The sequence below is a fragment of the Hyalella azteca genome, unplaced genomic scaffold, assembly GCF_000764305.2.
Source record: "Hyalella azteca isolate HAZT.00-mixed unplaced genomic scaffold, Hazt_2.0.2 contig3730, whole genome shotgun sequence".
Classification (NCBI taxonomy): domain Eukaryota; kingdom Metazoa; phylum Arthropoda; class Malacostraca; order Amphipoda; family Hyalellidae; genus Hyalella; species Hyalella azteca.
The window spans coordinates 18,167-40,265 of NW_025933970.1; the positions used below are offsets into that span (position 1 = coordinate 18,167).

General features: G+C 42.0%; 3 protein-coding genes across 3 annotated transcripts; 1 reads left to right on the top strand and 2 right to left on the bottom strand.

Annotated features, from left to right (window-relative positions):
• Positions 1-522: 522 nt before the first annotated feature.
• Positions 523-4,027, bottom strand: LOC108667690. Its single transcript, XM_018154738.1, has 7 exons — positions 3,988-4,027; positions 3,102-3,146; positions 2,435-2,876; positions 2,088-2,210; positions 1,605-1,783; positions 1,181-1,371; positions 523-867 (listed from the first exon to the last, which is right to left on the bottom strand). Exons 2-7 carry the CDS (start codon positions 3,144-3,146, stop codon positions 663-665), a joined length of 1,185 nt encoding a protein of 394 aa, XP_018010227.1. The 5' UTR covers positions 3,988-4,027; the 3' UTR covers positions 523-662.
• Positions 4,028-6,954: 2,927 nt separating this feature from the next.
• On the bottom strand, positions 6,955-8,523 carry LOC108667688. The gene is made up of 3 exons (XM_047879751.1): positions 8,443-8,523; positions 7,465-7,509; positions 6,955-7,239 (listed from the first exon to the last, which is right to left on the bottom strand). Exons 2-3 carry the CDS (start codon positions 7,507-7,509, stop codon positions 6,955-6,957), a joined length of 330 nt encoding a protein of 109 aa, XP_047735707.1. The 5' UTR covers positions 8,443-8,523.
• Positions 8,524-10,007: 1,484 nt separating this feature from the next.
• Positions 10,008-22,012, top strand: LOC108667691 (Bardet-Biedl syndrome 5 protein-like). The gene is given in 9 exon segments (XM_018154739.2): positions 10,008-10,069; positions 11,364-11,512; positions 12,157-12,210; positions 15,078-15,162; positions 17,902-18,094; positions 18,553-18,654; positions 20,252-20,316; positions 20,855-20,996; positions 21,769-22,012. Coding segments are annotated over 9 exon segments (1,062 nt in total). The 3' UTR covers positions 21,979-22,012.
• The last annotated feature ends 87 nt before the right edge of the window (positions 22,013-22,099 follow it).

Consider the following 22,099-nt stretch of genomic DNA (forward strand, 5'->3'; position numbering starts at 1 on the left):
TTTATCCGCATGGTTCGAATTAGATTGCACTAAGCACTTCTCGCTTCAGTGTAGGTCAACCAAATTCATTTTCTGCCCGGCTAGATTAAGTACGAGGGCTACGTGCAAACGGCTCATAGTCAACGTCCGACACCAAAGCACGCTCCGAAGGAGCAGCTCTAATCCTCTAGTATTAGAATCATTAATTCAAAATTTACATCTCTTTATTACTAACAGCTGAAACTTCTACTACACGATTACAGATACCATTCCTCTTTTCCAATGTGACTAAAAATGCTCGTTCGTCCAACACCGGCTTTCCAAAGTTAGTCATACATTGCCTTTAGATGCCAGAGTTTCCGAGCAGGGAGGTATTTATAGCAAGGAATAACTAACTATAGACTATACCTCTAACTTCACGATTGCTCCAGCAATTATTTGGCTGGACCACTTCCAACCCAGAAAATTGGGCATTTACGGACACCAAAGAGCATTCCTCCACATTCCTTTGACTATTCAGTAAAAAGGCCAATGATAAGTGAATCTCACATCTACAATTTATTGCAACTATAGTACATTACGTGTACAAGAAACTTCGAACCATATCTCGACCATTACAGACACGTAAAATCACTATACAATATATATGTTCAAGAGAATCTATAGATCTACAACTTTTCCATCTAGAACGAGGGTTGTCCATACAGTCTAGAAGGCGGCCCATAGACTTGGGTGGGGGTGACGGGGAGGAAGGTAGGAGGGGCAGGTCCTGCCCTGGGTACTAGGGGGGAGTTGACGAAGATAGTGTTGGTGACGGTCTGGACGACGGTCTGGGTGTCGTACTCTGTAGCGATGCGGGTGCTCACTATGCGAGGCCTGATCACTTGCCTGGGGAGGATAGGGAAACTTTGTTATTATGGGTTCAGGGGGGGGTTATCAATTGACAGGCGGTATAATTAAGTTACAGTTGGTAATGTAGAGAAGCTAGGTAGAGCTCAACGAGTACTTTTGGTAGCGTTTGCAAAAATGTGGAAGCCTGACAGCTAGGATTAACCGGGTGAAGCGATGCGTCAACTCTCAGTCTGACGTTTAATCAACTTATAATTTGGAAGCTAAGCTCTGTCGTTTATAGTCAATTTTGTTCAGGAAACTACTACAACCTATACTATTTATGCAGCGAAAATTACTAATATGTACGTACGTCTGGACGAGCATGGACGTGACCGTCTGCTGGCGGATGTCATAGGCTTTGTGGGTGACAGTGTAGGTCTGCGTGGAGACCTCTGTCGCGTACTGGTAGCCGGTGTTGGTATCTAGCACAGTGATAGTCTCCGTACGAACGTCGGGCACTCGCGATACCAGGACGATGTCGTCAACCGGGGCGGTGACGCGCTGGAATTCAAAGTTTTAACGTAACATGCGAATAGTAGAAGAACCATGAAATTGTCAAGCTAGTTGAGAGACTTCTTTGAAACCAACAGGATAAATCTTCGTCAAAATTGAAATTCATGAAGCGAACGTGAGAATGGCTACCACTCTAAATCTGGAGATTTTAATAGTCACCACAAGCTAACATTACCGGTCGGAAGAACCTAACTTCACATTAGGTGCAAGCAAGTCGCTACCTGGAAAGTTGGGGCGGTGAGGGTGGTCTTTATGAACTCTGTGAGGGTGACAGGGACGGTGTTGTAGAAGAGGTTGGTCAGGGTCGAAAAGGCGTCTACAGTAGACTCCACAGTGATGGTGATAGGGGCGGGACCATCGACGGGGCCTTGGTTGGTGATGAAGATGCCTCCTGAACCGCCTAAGTACAGGAGGGAAAATGTTCAACTAGATAAAGGGCAGGGCTGAAATGATGGGAGGAGGGACGATAAAGTCGGATGTGAAGGAAGAATTGACCTTAATTGGCTTGGCACCAAGAGCATATATAAAATTTGGGGACTGGATCTTTAAGAACCGTCAACATACTGTAATTACAAGCCCACTTAAAATTTTTTTTTAGCTGCACGTGTAATGACGCCTCTGGTGTAATGCATTGTCGTCTATAAATTACGGGACCAAATCTTTAATGGGAAAGTCCGACACGCGCTCTAGTATATATTAATCACCAGCGAAGCCAGAAGCGGGCCCATTGAGACGATCGGTTGTTCCGGGGAACGCATCCGTGACCAGACCCGACCCTCCGATGGCAGAGCCACGCTGAGCACCAGTGCTACCATCGCTACCTGCAACTGCGGGACAGTCTGAGACACCGCAACGAAGTCTGGAGATCTGGAGTATGTACCATTATAACAGACTGGGTAACCATAACACTGACTAATCTAGAAAATTTAGATTATATATGGAAAGTGCGAAAGATTCTCCCAGACTACGCTGCACTGCTTCAGGTCTAACGCTGCCAACTTCGTTCAATGAGAGCACTCATAAATTGCGTTCAAATCAGGTTTATTCTCACCGAAAATAGAGCCGGAGCCCGATCCAGATTGCTGACCGAAAACGCCACTGCCCGACTGTTGCCCGAACGACTGAGAAGATCCACCAGACTGCTGACCGAAAACGCCACTGCCCGACTGTTGCCCGAACGACTGAGAAGATCCACCAGACTGCTGACCGAAAACGCCACTGCCCGACTGTTGCCCGAACGACTGAGAACCGCCAGATTGCTGGTTCAAGGGAGAGGTCCTTACGTCACCAGGGTTTAACACAATAGGTGTGCCGGCATTGCCTGAAGGATTAAGTTGCGACACTGAACCATCGGGGGAAACTTGCACCGGTCCAAAACCAGGTAACCCCACATGGGCCGCCTCTTCAGCATGGTCATGGTCATGATCATGATCGTGGTCGTGGTCTTGCTCAGGTTGACTGTAAAGGCTTCTCACATCCGCTGCAACTGAAGCCTACAAGGGCAGAGAAAGGTAGGATTGTGCATGGAGCAAGATAAGGCATTGCAACATGAATAGCGACGACTGTTTTCAAGCACGGTTGTAAAGTTCTTGCCTATACATTGAAATGAAATTGTGAGCATTCCAACGCCCCAATCGGGTACATATATACACACACATTCCCATAATTTGACGAATATTGATAAAACGCAAGGTTGGGATTAGGTTTATGGTTCTTACCAAGAGAGCTGCTGAGAATAATGCGATCATGCCGAAATACGCCATCTGCAAAGATCAGTAAGAATTTTACGTTAAGACGAAATTTCAAGCTGTTGTAAAAACAGTCGATCATCTTTATTAGGCAGTTGCATACATTTACGACTTACCAGGGAATCTAAATTAGGGGCCGCAATGACAACTACCGGCAATACCTAGTTTTGTCGCTATCTTGATCATTAGGATAGATTTTACAAAATTAGACCAAATAGCTGACCTTGCACGATTAGTGCATTCCAGAACGGAGAGCCTTCACAGCTCTCGTCATTTCCAGGATTACAGATAGAGGATTTGGAATTTCATTAGTCTACGAGAACAAGCGATCAGTTAAGGGATGTTAACGCCTGACTAGATCGTACTTTCGACATACCTCATACTATTTAACTATCTCCCACCTAAACAGGGCGGGTGATTATCGAGTTCACAGATGAAGAGTATCTATATCCAGACAAGTGTTCCTTGAAAACGTTGACGCCATTCGTTACAGCTTCGGATAATTTACACCGTAACTACTGAAAATTTCAGTTTGCGTCATACCTCCCACTATTAGCTTCACGAAAATTTATGTACTCCCTGCGAACTAGCAACATTCTGCCTCCTTATCGAGACCAAAGCACACGATTTGATAGTTATGACAGATCCGGTCTTTGGATAGGCGTTACAACAGTACAAGAATATACTGATAAGCATATCAGACATTTTCTTTCACCTTACAGTATGCAAAATCCATACACATTAACCTCGTAACCAGTGGACTCTTCAAAACAGACTATTATTCTCCACTTAGTTGACAACAATATTCCTATCACCGAATAACCAAAGACCAGCTTCGGTCCCATTCATGACCCACCTTAACAAGAGAAGTCAGGAGACTGTAGTGTATGAGATACGTTGGCTGAATGATGGGATGAATGACATCCAACCCCACACATCACCCCCCCATGCTGGGTTCAAGTCCCCCCCACTCCTCCCTCCCCTCCCTTCCCCCCTCTAGTGCTGTGTTCATGAATAAATGTTTTATCGCTAAACATAAATGAATTTAAAATATATTTGTATCTTACCTATTTAGTTAAATATTCAAAAGAAAAATAATAAATTAAATTAAAATTAAGACAAATTAATTGATATTAATATTAAAAATTAATATTATAAAATGCATGTGAATTCGTAATTGAAGAGACCAGCTTCTTCATCATTTAGGGTTTCAATTTATTTTTAAAATTTATTTTATTAATTAACATTGGTGAAGATATGAGAAATTTTTATGTCGTTTCGCTTAACTATAATTTATTAATATACTAAATTGATGGACGATTAATGAATATATGGATATATGAATTGATGAATATACGAATATATGAATGTATAAATATATGAAGAGATGAATGTCTGAATATAAGAATATAATAATATGCGAATGTATGCATGTATGAATATAGGAATATATGAATTGATCATTGCTGAATACACGTGGATTCATCAGTGACACATTTTGTTCACAAACTTATTCTTTACTCACAAACTTATTCTTTACTCACAAACTTATTCTTTACTCACAAACTTATTCTTTACCCACAAACTTATTCTTTACTCACAAACTNTATTCTATTCTATTCTATTCTATTCTATTCTATTCTATTCTATTCTATTCTATTCTATTCTATTCTATTCTATTCTATTCTATTCTATTCTATTCTATTCTATTCTATTCTATTCTATTCTATTCTATTCTATTCTATTCTATTCTATTCTATTCTATTCTATTCTATTCTATTCTATTCTATTCTATTCTATTCTATTCTATTCTATTCTATTCTATTCTATTCTATTCTATTCTATTCTATTCTATTCTATTCTATTCTATTCTATTCTATTCTATTCTATTCTATTCTATTCTATTCTATTCTATTCTATTCTATTCTATTCTATTCTATCACAGCTGAATGCAGATGGCTGTCGCAGCTGCGTCGCCCCCTGTAAACGTAAGTACTTATACGCTCTATTTTCTTGTCTATGATTGGTGGATTTTGCTTGGATGGCCGGCAATGATTGGCTGATGAACTTACGATCTCTTAACTTTTTAGCGCATTTCTCATTTATGGAAAAAAGGCGCTATTGTGCTCGTCATGTCCGTCCGTCTGTCTGTCCGTCTGTCCGTCCGTGACTACGTTTTCGTCGACGAGAAAATGCGCTTTGTCACTCACTGCAGTGAGTATTGGGCTAAATTTTCTTAAAGTATAGTCCCTGCCCGACAGCGAGTCTCCAGCCCTGGCGGTCAGCTTCTTGGGTCACCCACGCGGAAGGTCTCGGAAAAATTTACGGCAGGACCCGCGGCCGGTCTCGCGGCCGGAAAACTTTTCTTAGTGTTTTTAAGGATTTTTGTAGGTTTTTTGTGTTTTTATTCATTTTATTTATTCATTTTTCGTTTTGAAACCTGACAGGGATTTTACTTTACTAACTGATTGTATTTCTTCTCGCTTCGAGTCACCGACATGTGGAACAGCCTCCCTGATAGCATCGTTGACGCTCCAAGTATGAACGCCTTCAAAAACAGACTAGACGAAGCTATGCAGGAGCATATGTTCAGTCTTAAAATGCCTAGCAAATTACGGACCAGGCAAAAAGTCCAGACGAAGCTATGCAGGAGCATATGTTCAGTCTTAAAATGCCTAGCAAATTACGGATCAGGCAATAAGTCTAGCAGCTATTTCAATCAATCGTCAGTTATGGAAAGATCGGGACATCAACCCTCTTTACTGCTCTCTAATGCTCTTCAGCCCTCTTTACTGCTCTCTAATGCTCTTCAGCCCTCTTTACTGCTCTCTAATGCTCTTCAACCCTCTTTACTGCTCTCTAATGCCCTTCAGCTCTCTTTACGGCTCTCTAATGCTCTTCATTCCTTTACTGCTCTCTAATGCCCTTCAGCTCTCTTTACTGCTCTCTAATGCTCTTCAGCACTCTTTACTGCTCTCTAATGCTCTTCAGCCATCTTTACTGCTCTCTAATACGCTTTGTTTTCCACTAATGCCCATAGTATACCTCTTTGATGCCCATACTTCACTTCTCTACCGCAGCTCGCTATGTCTATAGTAATATACGATATTAATATATATCAATGTTGCCTTATATAATAATAATAATAATAATAATAATAATAATAATAATATAATTAATGCTATAACTTACCAATACAAGTCTGTCATATTTCTCGAGTTTAATAGGCTACATTTGTCCTATATTGTCGACTCTAGGCATCGCAGAATTTTCACTGGCAGCTGGGTTTCGAAGCCGCAACAAATCTTGCTGTTATTTATTAGCTAAGACCCTCGAAGATCATTGAAGTTTATCTAATGATATAAATTCATGTTTTTTGTACACTTTCCGTTTCACCGCAACTTTTCAGTGTTGTCAGACAACGCCTGTAATTTACTTCTTAAAACTTCAGTTCACGTGGATAAAACGTAGATTTTATTTCGGAAAAACAGTTGTAAAGAAGCGTTTTTTAAAGTTCCAAAACCAATGTAACGGTCAAATTCGTGATCCATTCATTATCCATATAATTTAGACCTGACTCCCTGACTCACGACCATTATTCCTCCCTATTCCTATTATATAGGACTACCTATCTAATATAGGCCTATTCCTATTATATAGGAATAGGGATATTTATATTATCTCTATATAGGGCCTATTCCTCGTCCCGTCTGTACCGGGAGCTGAAGGCCCCCTTTAATCCCCTTATAATCACAAATAATCCCTCTATTCCTCCCCCTGAGGGCATATTCCTCGTCCCGTCTGTACCGGGAGCTGAAGGCCCCTAAACGCCACTGCCCGACTGTTGCCCGAACGACTGAGAACCGCCAGATTGCTGGTTCAAGGGAGAGGTCCTTACGTCACCAGGGTTTAACACAATAGGTGTGCCGGCATTGCCTGAAGGATTAAGTTGCGACACTGAACCATCGGGGGAAACTTGCACCGGTCCAAAACCAGGTAACCCCACATGGGCCGCCTCTTCAGCATGGTCATGGTCATGATCATGATCGTGGTCGTGGTCTTGCTCAGGTTGACTGTAAAGGCTTCTCACATCCGCTGCAACTGAAGCCTACAAGGGCAGAGAAAGGTAGGATTGTGCATGGAGCAAGATAAGGCATTGCAACATGAATAGCGACGACTGTTTTCAAGCACGGTTGTAAAGTTCTTGCCTATACATTGAAATGAAATTGTGAGCATTCCAACGCCCCAATCGGGTACATATATACACACACATTCCCATAATTTGACGAATATTGATAAAACGCAAGGTTGGGATTAGGTTTATGGTTCTTACCAAGAGAGCTGCTGAGAATAATGCGATCATGCCCAAATACGCCATCTGCAAAGATCAACAAGAATCAGACGTCAAAACTAACTTCACGTCGTTGTGAAAAGTGTAGATTAACTTAAGGGCAGTTCCAGCCATTTACGATCTAACCAGGATATCAAATTAGGAGCCGCGATGACATTGGCCGGCAATGCCAAGTTTTTTCGCCATTTGAATATTAGAAGAGATGTTACAAAATTTCAACTCTAAGTAGCTGAACTTGCGTTATTAGTTCATTCAATTACGAGAGCCTTCACAGCTCTTAGCTTTCCTCATTTTACGACTATCGACGATTTGAAGCAACTGCAAGTAGCTGATCGTACATGATTAGTACAGGCAATTACGAGAGCTTCCACAGCTCTGTCATTCCTATGATTAAATGTCGATGATTTGAAGTTACTTGCATTAGGCTTTCAGAACAAGCTGCTCAGAAATGCTAACGACTAAATAGATGGTAATCAATTCGCCACATCTGATCCCACATAACTATCTGCCGCCGAATCCGGCGTCCGTTTGGACATAATTAGTTCATCTATTTCCAAGCTACACAGTTCCTGACAACGCCGTCGCCGTTCGTTACAGCCTTGGACAGTTTACACCAAAACTACTGTAAATTTCAGTTTGCGTCATACCTCCCACTATTAGCTTCACGAAAATTTATGTACTCCCTGCGAACTAGCAACATTCTGCCTCCTTATCAAGACCTAAGCACACGATTCCATAGTTCTGACAGATCCTGTCTTTGGATGAGCGTTACAACAGTACAAGAATATACTGATAAGCATATCAGACATTTTCATTCACCTTACAGTATGCAAAATCCATACACATTAACCTCGTAACCAGTGGACTCTTCAAAACAGACTATTATTCTCCACTTAGTTGACAACAATAATCCTATCTCTGAATAACCAAAATCCAGCTTCGGTCCCATCCTTGACTCACCTTAACAAGAGAAGTCAGGTGACTGCAGTGAATGAGATACGTTGGCTGAATGATGGGGTGAATTACATCCAACCCCCCACATCACCCCCCATGCTGGGTTCAAGAACCTGTTCCTAACTGGACCTAACCTGCGAGGTTTTCGTTGATTGGCTAGGTTTTTTCTATGTTTGGAGTCCGGCGGCCGCGAGACCGGCCGCGGGTCCGGCCGTAAATTTGTCCGAGACGTCCACGCGGATGGGTCGATGCGGCACCGTTTCAAATCCCTCATGCAAATGTCTTTCCCTAACAAAATTTTGAAATTGCCCCAGCTTCTGGTAATCCAAATCAAAAGCTGCCGCGTTTGTAAATTAAAAATTTAGGAGATCGTAAAAGTTAGGAGATCGTAAGTTCATCCGCCAATCATTGACGGCCTTTCAAACAAAATCCACCAATCATAAAGAAGATAATAGAGCGTAAGTACTTACGTTCACTTAGCGAGTTTTAATGGGTTAAGGCGTAGTTTCGGGCGTCCCGTTTTCCGTCGGCCTTCCTCGAGCTCTCCGTAGAGGAGGTCCTTGGGTATGCGGCCCGCTCCCATCCTACTGACACGCCCCAGCCATATTAGACGTTCTCTCGCTGAGAACTGAGAGCAGACTGACCACATATGAGCGCTCTAGTACCACAGTGGTCATACATTCAAAACTCGCTAAGTGAACGTAAGTACTTGCGCTCTATTATCTTGTCTATGATTGGTGGATTTTGCTTGAAAGGCCGTCAATGATTGGCGGATGAACTTACGATCTCTTAACTTTTTTGATAGTATGGGCCCAGAATTGGGGACTCTGTCCTGCCAATTGATCTGCAGTATGCTTGATATTTTTCATTAAATTACAGAATTTCATACAGGTCATACACTAATTCATATATGCATTAGTTAGTCATGCACTAATTCATACTGTCATACATAAATATCGTGTGATTAATAATTTCAATGTTTGCACAGTTATTAGGTACACCCAGAGAAATAAGTGAGAATTTATCCGAATGGCGATGCACTTTTTTAGCGCATTTTCTCATTTATGGAAAAAATGCACTATTGTGCTCGCCATGTCCGTCTGTCTGTCCGTCCGTCCGTGACCTCAAGTTTTCGTCGACGAGAAAATGCTCTCTCTGTCACTCACTGCAGTGAGTACTGAGTTATATTTTTTGTCCTTATACGGTGCATCCTCACCCTATATCTAACAAAATAAACAACACATTCTGAATTTAAAATGCATTTACAACATATTCACCAATAATTTAAAAACAATTCAATCGTCAAGCAAATTCACCATATCAACAGGCGAAAACGTACTGGTACATGTATTCTATTATATCCTTTTCAAAATGATGATTTGAAACGTTTTCAATGGTGATATCGTGAATTTTCTTGACGTTTGCTTTACTTATAAATTCGTATTGAATTTGTGAATAAAGCAGTCAATGATGTAAGTATTGTTTTCGACATATTTCCGGCGGAACGGAATTCCAGGTTCCGTTGGCACCAGTGACAAGGCGTCACCATGGCAACCAAGATGTAAACAAACATGGCTCCCACGAAGGCGCCGTTATGGGAGGACCGCGACGTTCGTTTCGATATATCACCAAGGTGAGACGGTATGAATATCTTTTATGCTATAAATAAGCAAAATAAATAATACCTTTATGAAATAAGTTGAAAAAGTTTAATACCTTGTGCTTCTGGTATTTTTTTTAGCTTTCCACATACTAAATCGGATCGCAGATCGCTGACCCTGTCCGTCACTCAGTCACCCACCACCCATAACTATTAAGTATTAACTCGTATAATAACAATTTGGGTTGTTTTTGCTTACCTACCAATCACAACATTTTTTTAAAAATTAGCTCCTAAAAATCTCCAATTCTCCACTATCCTGAGGCTGAACTCAATATTTTATGATAATTGGCTTTTTGTGAAATTTATTGTTATATGTAAAAAGTATATTTCATTATATTCATCTAGTGGATTAATAATGCTGTTAACACTTATCAGGTCATTTAAATGACAAATAATAATTAATTTATTAATAAATCTTAAAATTTGTTTTTTGATTGATAAATGGTAAACTATTTATTATCTTCAAACAACAACAAATGGTTCAAAACTAAAAATGAATCTCTGCTTGTTTACTTTTTGAAAACATGGCATTTTCATTAAGTAAAAATTATGTTTGATCATTTTATTCATTTTCATGTTGAATGGTACCGGTACGTAATAACCATTCATATACATGAACAATATAGGATAATAGGTATAGTTACAGTTGATAATACAGATAATTATGTCACTAGTTTGCTATTTCTATAAATTCTACAAATCTTCATAATAATATTTCAAAGACCAGCTCCACCATCAGTTCAACTAATTAAAAATAATAATATGGATTTATTATTATTATTATCTGAAAGATAGTCTCTTGATTAATTATAATACTGTATTTCATGGACAGTCTCTTGATTAATTATTATACTGTTTTAGATAGACAGTATCTTTATTAATTGTTATACTATATTTGATGGACAGTCTCTTGATTAATATACTGTATTTGATGGACAGTATCTTTATTAATTNTTGATTAATTAATATACTGTATTTGATGGACAGACTTTTTATTAATTATTATACTGTATTTAATGGACAGTCTCTTGAATAATTAATATACTGTATTTCATGGACAGTCTATTGATTAATCATTATACTGTTTTAGATGGACAGTTTCTTGCTTAATTGATATACTTTATTTGATGGACAGACTTTTTATTAATTATTACACTGTTTTTGATGGACAGTCTCTTGAATGGGACAGTCTTGGACAGTCTTGAATGTACCTTATTAGATGGACAGTCTCATGTTTAATTATTACACTGTATTTGATGGACAGTCAGATGAAGATGCGGCCAGGGGAGACGGTGGTGGACAGGCTGGACGCTGTGGAGGACACCAAAGGGAACTCTGGTGACCGCGGCAAGCTCATAGTGACGACCCTCAGGATCATATGGCACAGCACCACTATGGCTAGAGTCTCCCTATGTAAGTGAGAGCCATAGTGACCACCCTCAGGATCATATGGCACAGCACCACTATGGCTAGAGTCTCCCTATGTAAGTGAGAGCCATAGTGACGACCCTCAGGATCATATGGCACAGCACCACTATGGCTAGAGTCTCCCTATGTAAGTGAGAGCCATAGTGACGACCCTCAGGATCATATGGCACAGCACCACTATGGCTAGAGTCTCCCTATGTAAGTGAGAGCCTCAATGTTTAATATATGGAATACTATCCATATGAAAATGATAGTTACAATATGTGATGCCCAAATGATAATGTCTCCCTGAGTAAGTAATGCTTTGTCTTTGAATATTCAAGGCATACTTAAATAAAACTTATAAATAGAATCCTACTTCATGTTAAATAAATTTAATAAAATTGGGTGCTACGGCCGCTCTCTCTGCCCGTGCTGCGGATGAAAAAGTGTGTCACTATTGAAACACTATGAACACATTTATTTTCTTGAGTGAAATTATTAGTGCTACATGCAAAAAGTGTGTCACTATTGAGTCAATATGACCCATTTATTTTCCTGAGTGAAAGTATTAGTGCTACTTGCAAAAAGTGTGTCACTATTGAAACAATATTATCCATACATTTATCTTGTTATCCTGTGTTCAACAGCTGTTGGCTTCAACTGTGTTGTCAACATGACGACTAAGACTGTCAACTCGGTGAGTCTAGTGATAAATCTTGTTGATTTTAATGAATTTTTAATAAATGAAAATCCAAGTTACCGGTACTGAAGCCAAGTTACCGTTACTGAAGCCAAGTTACCGATACCGAATCCAAGTTACTGGTATCAAAGCGAAGTTACTAGTCCTGATGTTAGTAAACGACTAGTGGCATTAGTCCTACAGGACCTATTGACCGATTAGTTACCCCCCCCCCTCACACCCAACATCTGAAGACTTCTTAGTACCATCAATAGTTTAGTTCATGTAAGCTGTAGATTACAGATGAACGATCAGTCTGACTATCCAGAGGCCTTACTAAAAAGATTTGTTGCAAAGTTCTAATTCCATAAGCCCATCACCGACTACGTTCCAAGCTTGACCTACCTATTCTCTGACCAAAAATATGGCCACTGCAAGTTCAGTTACGAAACGCAAACGCCGCCGCTCATCACCTTTCGTATCATTTCAATACAGTCTAAATTCAGTCATTAAATTCCAGAAGAGATCGAAGTTCTATCCGCTTAGTTCAATTTAGATTGCACCAAGCACTTCTCGCTTCAGTGTTGGTCAACCTAATTCATTTTCTGCCCGGTTAGATTACGTACGAGGGCCACGTGCCAACGGCTTATAGTCAACGTCCGACACCAAAGTGCGTTCCTAAGGAGCATCAAAAATCCTCCAGTATACCAATCATTATTAATTCAAAATTTACATCTCTTTATTACTAACAGCTTCAACCTCCTACACGATTACAGATACCAATTCTCTTCTTCAATGCGACTAAAAATGCTCATCCGTATAACACTGGCTTTCTAAAGTTAGTCAGACATTGCCTTCTAATGCCCAAGTTTGCGAGCAGGGAGGTTTTCATAGTTAGGAATAACTATAGACTATATACTGAAGTTCAGCCTCTAACTTCACGATTACTCCAGCAATCACTTGGTTGGACAACTTGCAATCCAGTGAATTCGGCATTTAGGGATACCAGAGAGCATTCCTCTACATTCCTCTGACTATTCAGTAAAAAGGCCAATGATAAGTGAATCTCATATCTATAATTTATTGCAACTCTTATATTACATTACGTGACCAAGAAGCTTCGAACCATATCTCTACCAGTACAGACACGTAAAATCACTATTCAATATATATGTCAAGAGAATCTATAGTTCTACAACTTTTCCATCTAGAACGAGGGTTGTCCATACAGTCTAGAAGGCGGCCCATAGACTTGGGTGGGGGTGACGGGGAGGAAGGTGGGAGGGGCAGGTCCTGCTCTGGGTACCAGGGGGGAGTTGACGAAAATTGTGTTGGTGACGGTCTGGACGACGGTCTGGGTGTCGTACTCTGTAGCGATGCGGGTGCTCACTATGCGAGGCCTGATCACTTGCCTGGGGAGGATAGGGAAAGTCATGGAAATTAAGGGTCGAGGTTGGCATACCAATTGACAGGTGGTTTATGCACGTTACATTAGTTAATATAGAGAAGCTAGGACGAGCTCCATCAGGTACACTTGGGAGAGTTTGAATCCTAGCACGTCATCCTGGAGTTTGAATTAATCCAAGCACGTTAACTAGGATTAATCGGGTAAAGCGATGCGTCAACTTCTACTCTAGCATCAATCAACTTCGATCATTTGGAAGCTATGCTCTGTTAATAGCCGATTATGCTCCAAAAATAACAACCTTGACTGGTTTTGCAGCGGAAATTACTTTGTACGTACGTCTGGACGAGCATGGATGTGACCGTCTGCTGGCGGATGTCATAGGCTTTGTGGGTGACTGTGTAGGTCTGCGTGGAAACCTCTGTCGCGTACTGGTAGCCGGTGTTGGTATCTAGCACAGTGATGGTCTCCGTGCGAACGTCGGGCACTCGCGATACCAGGACAATGTCGTCAACCGGGGCGGTGACGCGCTGGAATTCAAAGTTTCAACGTTACGGAAACTTGCGGATAGTAGAAGAACCATGAAACTGTCACGCTAGTTGCTAGACTCCTTTGAAACCAATAGGATAAATCAAAACTGGAATTTATGAAGTGAACGTGAGAATGGCTATCACACTCTAATCTGGAGATTTTAACAGTCACCACAAGCTAACATTACCGGTCGGAAGAACCTAACTTCACATTACGAGTAAGGAAGTCGTCACCAGGAAAGTTGGGGCGGTGAGGGTGGTCTTGATGAACTCCGTTAGGGTGACAGGGACGGTGTTGTAGAAGAGGTTGGTCAGGGTCGAGAAGGCGTCCACAGTAGACTCCACAGTGATGGTGATAGGGGCGGGACCATCGACGGGGCCTTGGCTGGTGATGAAGATTCCTCCTGAACCGCCTAAGGACAGGAGGGAAAATGTTCAACTAGATAAAGGGAAGGGCTGAAATGAAGGTGGGAGGAGGGACGATAAGGCCGGATGTGAAGGAAGGAAGAACTGACCTTGATTGGCTCGGCAATCAGAGCCTATATAAATTTAGGCACCGGATCTCTTAAGAGTCGTCAACATACTATCATTACAAGCCAACTTTTAATTCCTTTATACTGCACGTGTAAAGACAGCCATCTGGTGTAATACATCGTCGTCTATAAATTACGCGACCAAATATATTATGGTAAAGTCCGACACGGGCTCTAGTATATATGCATCACCAGCGAAGCCAGAAGCGGGCCCATTGAGACGATCGGTTGTCCCGGGGAACGCATCCGTGACCAGACCCGACCCTCCGATGGCTGAGCCACGCTGAGCCCCAGTGCTACCATCGCTACCTGCAACGGCGGGATAATTTAGGAGAAACTGCAATGAAAGTCTGAAGGACTAGAGTCTGTACCATCGATATAGAAACTAGGTAACTATAACCTCTAAACAAAATCGCACAAGATTCACCCAGACTACGCTGCACTACTTCAGGTCTAACGTTGCTAACTTCGTTCAACGAGAGCACTCAAATAGCGTTCATACACACCGAAAATGGAGCCGGAGCCCGATCCAGATTGCTGACCGAAAACGCCACTGCCCGACTGTTGTCCGAACGACTGAGGAGATCCAGACTGCTGACCGAAAACGCCANTCTCGCGAAAGGTTTTTTTTTATAATGTTGAATAGGTTCAACGTAGCAATTAAACCGATGTAGTGTCAGATGCCGGCAAGCTTTCGAGCAGAAGGGTACATGCATAATCCTGTTATTTTGCGCTTTTGTTATAAAGATGTCTTTTGCCGAGACACAATTTTCCTGAAGGCAACGCTAGATTTACATGGTATATTTCCTTATTGAAAAAGCTGTCTCTTATACACATCTAGATGTGTATAAGAGACAGATTCATGACCCACCTTAACAAGAGAAGTCAGGAGACTGTAGTGTATGAGATACGTTGGCTGAATGATGGGATGAATGACATCCAACCCCACACATCACCCCCCCATGCTGGGTTCAAGTCCCCCCCACTCCTCCCTCCCCTCCCTTCCCCCCCTTAGTGCTGTGTTCATAAAAAAATGTATCATCTCTACACATGAATGAATTTAAAATATATTTGTATCTTACCTATTTAGTTAAACATTCAAAAGAAAAATAATAAATTAAATTAAAATTAAGAAAAATTAATTAATATTAATATTAAAAATTAATATTAAAAAAAGCATGTGAATTCGTCATTTAAGAGACCAGCTTCTTCATCATTAAAGGTTTCAAATTATTTTTAAAATTTATTTTATTAATCAAAATTGGTGAAGATATGAGAAATTTTTATGTCGTTTCGCATGATTATAATTTATTAATATACTAAATTGATGGACAATTAATGAATATATGAATGTATGCTGTATGCATAAATGAATATATGAATTGATTGTTTAATATACGTGAATTCATCAGCGAAACGCGATAGTTTTTGAAAAATTTCAGCATTTCGGGGAACTTTTTTAACTTCGTAAAAAATGCTCTGTTTTTTTATTGAAAACAGAGTACACGCCGAGAAATGAGTTTTACTTTGTCCACTTTGTGTTACTTATTAGTTTGTGTTACACAAACTTTGTGTTAGTTTTACTTATTACCTTGTGTTACACAAACTTACTCTTTACTCACAAAGTTATCCCTTGCATAGGCCGCAAAATTAGGCCTAGCTAAACCAACTCATTCATAGACATATCTGCTCTAAGCTTCACTGTTTTCGTCGTCGGCATCCGTCCGTCTCGAGAGACGCTGGGTTAGCTATCGGTCCGCCCAGAGTGGCTGTACAGACCGATCCTAGAGTGACAATCCAATCTTGGTAATCTTAGTACTTTTTTGGGACGTAGCAGTCCCAGGCCACGATGGACGTAGCAGTCCCAGGCCACGATGGACGTAGCAGTCCCAGGCCACGATGGACGTATCCTCTTTACTGCTCTCTAATGCTCTTCAGCCCTCTTTACTGCTCTCTAATGCTCTTCAGCCCTCTTTACTGCTCTCTAATGCTCTTCAGCTCTCTTTACTGCTCTCTAATACTCTTCAGCCCTCTTTCCTGCTCTCTAATACGCTTTATTTTCCACTAATGCCCATAATATACCTCTTTGATGCCCATAATAATATACAATTTTAATATATATCAATGATACCATTTATAATAATAATATATGTAATTAATGCTATAACTTATCAATGCAAGTCTGTCATATTTCTCGAATTTAATAGGCTACATTTGTCCTATATTGTTGACTCTAGGCATCGCAGAATTTTCACTGGCAGCTGGGTTTCGAAGCCGCAACTCATCTGCTGTTATTTATTAGCCAAGACCCTCGAAGATCATTGAAGTTAATCTATTGATATAAATTCATGTTTTTTGTACATTTCCGTTTCGCCGCAAATTTTCAGTGTTGTCAGACTACGCCTGTAATTTACTTCTTACAACTTCAGTTCAGGTGGATAAAACGTAGATTTTATTTCGGAAAAAACAGTAGTAAGCAAGCGTTTTTTTAAGTTCCAAAACCAATAGGTATGTGACAGTCAAATTCATTGTGAAAAGAAGCAATTTTTGTTATTCCAAAACCTCTGGAATAGTCAAATTCGTTATCCACTCGTTATCCATATTATGCAGACCCGACTCACAGCTACAGTCCCTCTATTCCTCCACCCAAGGGCCTATTCCTCCTCCCGTCTGTAAAGGGAGCTCAAGGGTCCCTTTAATCCCCATATAAACATAAATAATTCCTCAATACCTCCCCTCGGGGCACTTTGAACATGATTATTCCTTAATTAATGCCGCCCTGGGATTAAAAACATAATTAATCCCTCTATTCCTCCCCCTGAGGGCCTATTCCTCGTCCCGTCTGTACCGGGAGCTGAAGGCCCCTTTAATTCCCTTATAATCACAAATAATCCCTCTATTCCTCCCCCTGAGGGCATATTCCTCGTCCCGTCTGTACCGGGAGCTGAAGGCCCCTTTAATTCTCTTAAGTTAACCCCTTGGTCCCTTTAATTCCCTATAACCCCTTGACCCCAGGTACGTGCTGGGGTTCATTTTAACCCCCTCAACCCCTTAATAATTATTCCTTAATTCATGCCACCCAGAGCCTTATAATCACAAATAATCCCTCTATTCCTCCCCCTGAGGGCATATTCCTCGTCCCGTCTGTACCGGGAGCTGAAGGCCCTTTTAATTAATTCCCTTCTAAACATGAATAATTCCTTAATTGCTCCCCTCAGGGTATCGTGAACATAATTATTCCTTAATTCATGCTACCCTGGGCATTATAATCACAATTAATCCCCTCTATTCCTCTCCCTGAGGGCATATTCCTCGTCCCGTCTGTACCGGGAGCTGAAGCTCCGGGCGGCCATCATCAGCAACAAGGAACTGCGCCTGCTGCCCCAGGAGCTGGTGTCGTCCACCGTGCAGGGCGTCTGGAACCTGTCCAGTGACCAGGTAACTAGTGACTAGGTAACTAGTGACTAGGTAACTAGTGACTAGGTGACTAGTGACCAGGTAACTAGTGACCAGGTAACTGGTAACCAGGTAACTGGTGACTAGTGACTAGGCTGGTAAAAGGTGACTAGTGACTAGGCTGGTAATAGATGACTAGTGACTAGGCTGGTAATAGATGACTAGTGACAAGGCTGGTAATTAGTGGCCAGGCGCGTCACTAGTGTTAGTGACCTGACCAGGTGTATCTACCAGGTCGAGTATCTAGTGCCGTGGTAGGCAAAGTAATAACTACAAATGTCTAGTGTCTAGTTCCGTCCACTAGTGGAGAACTTCAACTAGTTTTATACCATATAAATAGTATAATAAAGTAAATTTGCATAAGATAATAAAGAGTATGTATAATACATAATAAATCATGTATAATTTGTTATGTATTATATAATTATTTTATTATCCAGGGGAACCTGGGTACGTTCGTGATCAGCAACGTGCGTCTCGTGTGGTTCGCCAACATGAACGAGCTCTTCAACATCTCCCTGCCATACATACAGATGGCCTCGGTGAGAACCATGTGAACCAGTGAGCACCAGATGGCCTCGGTGAGAACCATGTGAACCAGGGGGCCTCGGTGAGAACCATGTGAACCAGTGTGAACCATACGGTCTCGGTGAGAACCAGTGTGAACCAGGGGGGCCTCTGGGACTCTTCAACATCTCCCTGCCTTACATACAGATGGCCTCGGTGAGAACCATGTGAACCAGGGGGGCTCGGTGTGAACCAGGGGGAACCAGACGGTCTCGGTGAGAACCAGTGAGAACCAGGGGGCCTCCAGGGCTCTTCTACATCTCCCTGCCTTACATACAGATGGCCTCGGTGAGAACCATGTGAACCAGGGGGAACCATACGGTCTCGGTGAGAACCAGTGTGAACCAGGGGGGCCTCTGGGGCTCTTCAACATCTCTCTGCCTTACATACAGATGGCCTCGGTGTGAACCAGGGGGAACCATACGGTCTCGGTGAGAACCAGTGAGAACCAGGGGGCCTCCAGGGCTCTTCAACATCTCCCTGCCTTACATACAGATGGCCTCGGTGAGAACCATGTGAACCAGTGAGAACCAGTGAGAACCATACGGTCTCGGTGAGAACCATGTGAACCAGTGAGAACCAGGGGGCCTCTAGGGCTCTTCAACATCTCCCTGCCATACATACAGATGGCCTCGGTGAGAACCATGTGAACCAGGGGGAACCAGTGAGAACCATACGGTCTCGGTGAGAACCAGTGTGAACCAGGGGGGCCTCTGGGGCTCTTCAGCATCTCCCTGCCATACATACAGATGGCCTCGGTGAGAACCATGTGAACCAGGGGGAACCAGTGAGAACCATGTGTGAACCAGGGAGCCTCGGTGAGAACCATGTGAACCAGGGGGCCTCGGTGAGAACCAGTGAGAACCAGGGGGCCTCGGTGAGAACCATGTGAACCAGGGGGCCTCGGTGAGAACCAGTGAGAACTAGTGGGCCTCGGTGAGAACCATGGGAACCAGGGGGCCTCGGTGAGAACCATGAGAACCAGAGGGCCTCAGTGAGAACCATGTGTGAACCAGGGGGCCTCGGTGAGAACCATGTGAACCAGGGGGCCTCGGTGAGAACCATGTGAACCAGGGGGCCTTGGTGAGAACCATACGGTCTCGGTGAGAACCATGTGAACTAGGGGGCCTCGGTGAGAACCATGTGAAAACCAGTGAGAACCATACGGTCTCGGTGAGAACCAGGTAAACCAGTGAGAACCAGGGGGCACTTGTTAGAACCAGACAGTCTCGGTGAGAACCAGTGTGAACCTGTGAGAACTAGACGGGCTCGGTGAGAACCAGTGTGAACCTGTGAGAACTAGACGGGCTCGGTAAGAACCACTGCAGAACCGGCAGCCCAGCAAGCTATTCGACTCAATATTCGTACATTCGTACAATCTTAGGTCTTATACAATTCCCAAATAAATTCTTGTACAATTCTATTGATATTATATTATAAATCGTATTGATGGTTTACAAGTGTATGATGTTATACTGTGTATAATGTTACACAATTGTGTTGATGTTATACAATTGTTATGTATTAATGCGGTATTAAACTCTATTTAAATATTTATATATAAATTTACAGGTCAAAGTTCGTGAATCAAAGTTCGGCATGGCGCTCGTGGTGGAGAGCACGGAGAGTAGCGGGGGGTAAGTGTTATTTATTTACATTAATAATAATAATTAATAATTGAATAATAAGTATAGATCACAGAGAGTAGCGGGGGGTAAGTTTTTTATTTATTTATAATAATAATTAATAATTGAATAATAAGTATAGAGCACAGAGAGCAGCGGAGGGTGAGTTTTATTTATTTATATTAACAATATTAAATATATTAATTTTATTAAATAATTTTGATTAGGTACATAGTTATATAAATAAACAATTTATGATATGCATATATCTGTCTCTTATACACATCTAGATGTGTATAAGAGACAGCCTGGATGCNTGCTGGGGTTCATTTTAACCCCTTAACTCTCAGGTACGTGCTAGGGTTCATTTTAACCCCTTAACTCTCAGGTACGTGTTGGGGTTCATTTTAACCCCTATAACCCCCTTAACCCCCAGGTACGTGCTGGGGTTCATTTCAACCCCTTAACCCCCAGGTATATGCTGGGGTTCATTTTAACCCCTTAACCCCCAGGTATGTGTTGGGGTTCATTTTAACCCCTTAACCCCCAGGTACGTGCTGGGGTTCAGAATTGACCCCACGGAGAAGCTACACGCCGTCCACAAGGAACTACTCGCACTCTACCACGTCTACTCCAACGCGCCCGTCTTCGGGGTAGAGTTTTCTACCGACTCTACCGCCCCGCATCTCAGGGTAGGGGGACCTAGGGTAGATATTAGGGTACCAGGTAGATATTAGGGTGCTGGGTAGATCAGAGTACAAGGTAGATTAGGGTACAATGTAGATTAGGGTACCGGGTAGATTAGGGTCCCGGGTAGATTAGTGTGTTGGGTAGATTAGGGTCCCGGGTAGATTAGGGTACCAGGGAGATCAGGGTTTTGGGTAGATTAGGGTGTTGGGTAGATCAGGGTGTTGGGTAGATATTAGGGTGTTGGGTAGATTAGGGTACCGGGTAGATATTAGGGTACCGGGTAGATTAGGGTACCAGGTAGATCAGGGTGTTGGGTAGATATTAGGGTGTTGGGTAGATCAGGGTGTTGGGTAGATATTAGGGTGCTGGGTAGATAAGGGTATCTACCGTGTAGATGGTAGACTGGGCTAGACGTAGATCGTGACCTCAGCTGGTAGACTTAATCTTGATTACACTCACTAAATAATCAAAAATATTATTGACGATATTAATTAAAAATTATTTAAGCATTTAAACAATTAATTAGGAATTAGTTTATTTAAAAATTATTTAAAATAAAAATATTTGATTAAAAATTATTTATTTTAAAATTATTGATTTATCAACAATTTTCTTGTCAATATTAATTAAAAATTATATGATTCAAAAATTATTAATTAATCAACAATTTTCTTGACAATAAGTATTAATTAAAAATTATTCAATTAGAAAATTATAAAATAATCGATTATTTCTTGTCAACATTAATTAAAAAAATATTTAATTAACGGGCAGGCGGTGCAGGAGGAGGCCGTGGACGAGGAGGAGATGGACGTGGGGACGGACGGGGACGGGCCGGCGGACTGGGACGTGGTGGCCACGTACCTGGCGGACGGGCGGACGTCCGCTGGCGGGCCGGTCTACTCAGAGGACCTCGGGCTCGCCTTTGAACGGGTCAAGGACGGGTACACCCCGGCCAAGCTATGGGAGGTGGTCCCCAGCTGAGGGGGAGTGGGGGACGTGGTCCCCAGCTGAGGGGGAGTGGGGGACGTGGTCCCCAGCTGAGGGGGAGTGGGGGAGGTGGTCCCCAGCTGAGGGGGAGTGGGGGTGTCTCTTATACACATCT

Coding starts and splice junctions, on each gene's coding strand:
- LOC108667690 (XM_018154738.1), bottom strand. CDS start 3,146: ATGGCGTATTTCGGCATGATCGCATTATTCTCAGCAGCTCTCTTG. Junction 2,877..3,101: donor TATTCTCAGCAGCTCTCTTG/GTAAGAACCATA, acceptor CTGCCCTTGTAG/GCTTCAGTTGCAGCGGATGT. Junction 2,211..2,434: donor GGGCTCCGGCTCTATTTTCG/GTGAGAATAAAC, acceptor ACTGTCCCGCAG/TTGCAGGTAGCGATGGTAGC.
- LOC108667688 (XM_047879751.1), bottom strand. CDS start 7,509: ATGGCGTATTTGGGCATGATCGCATTATTCTCAGCAGCTCTCTTG. Junction 7,240..7,464: donor TATTCTCAGCAGCTCTCTTG/GTAAGAACCATA, acceptor CTGCCCTTGTAG/GCTTCAGTTGCAGCGGATGT.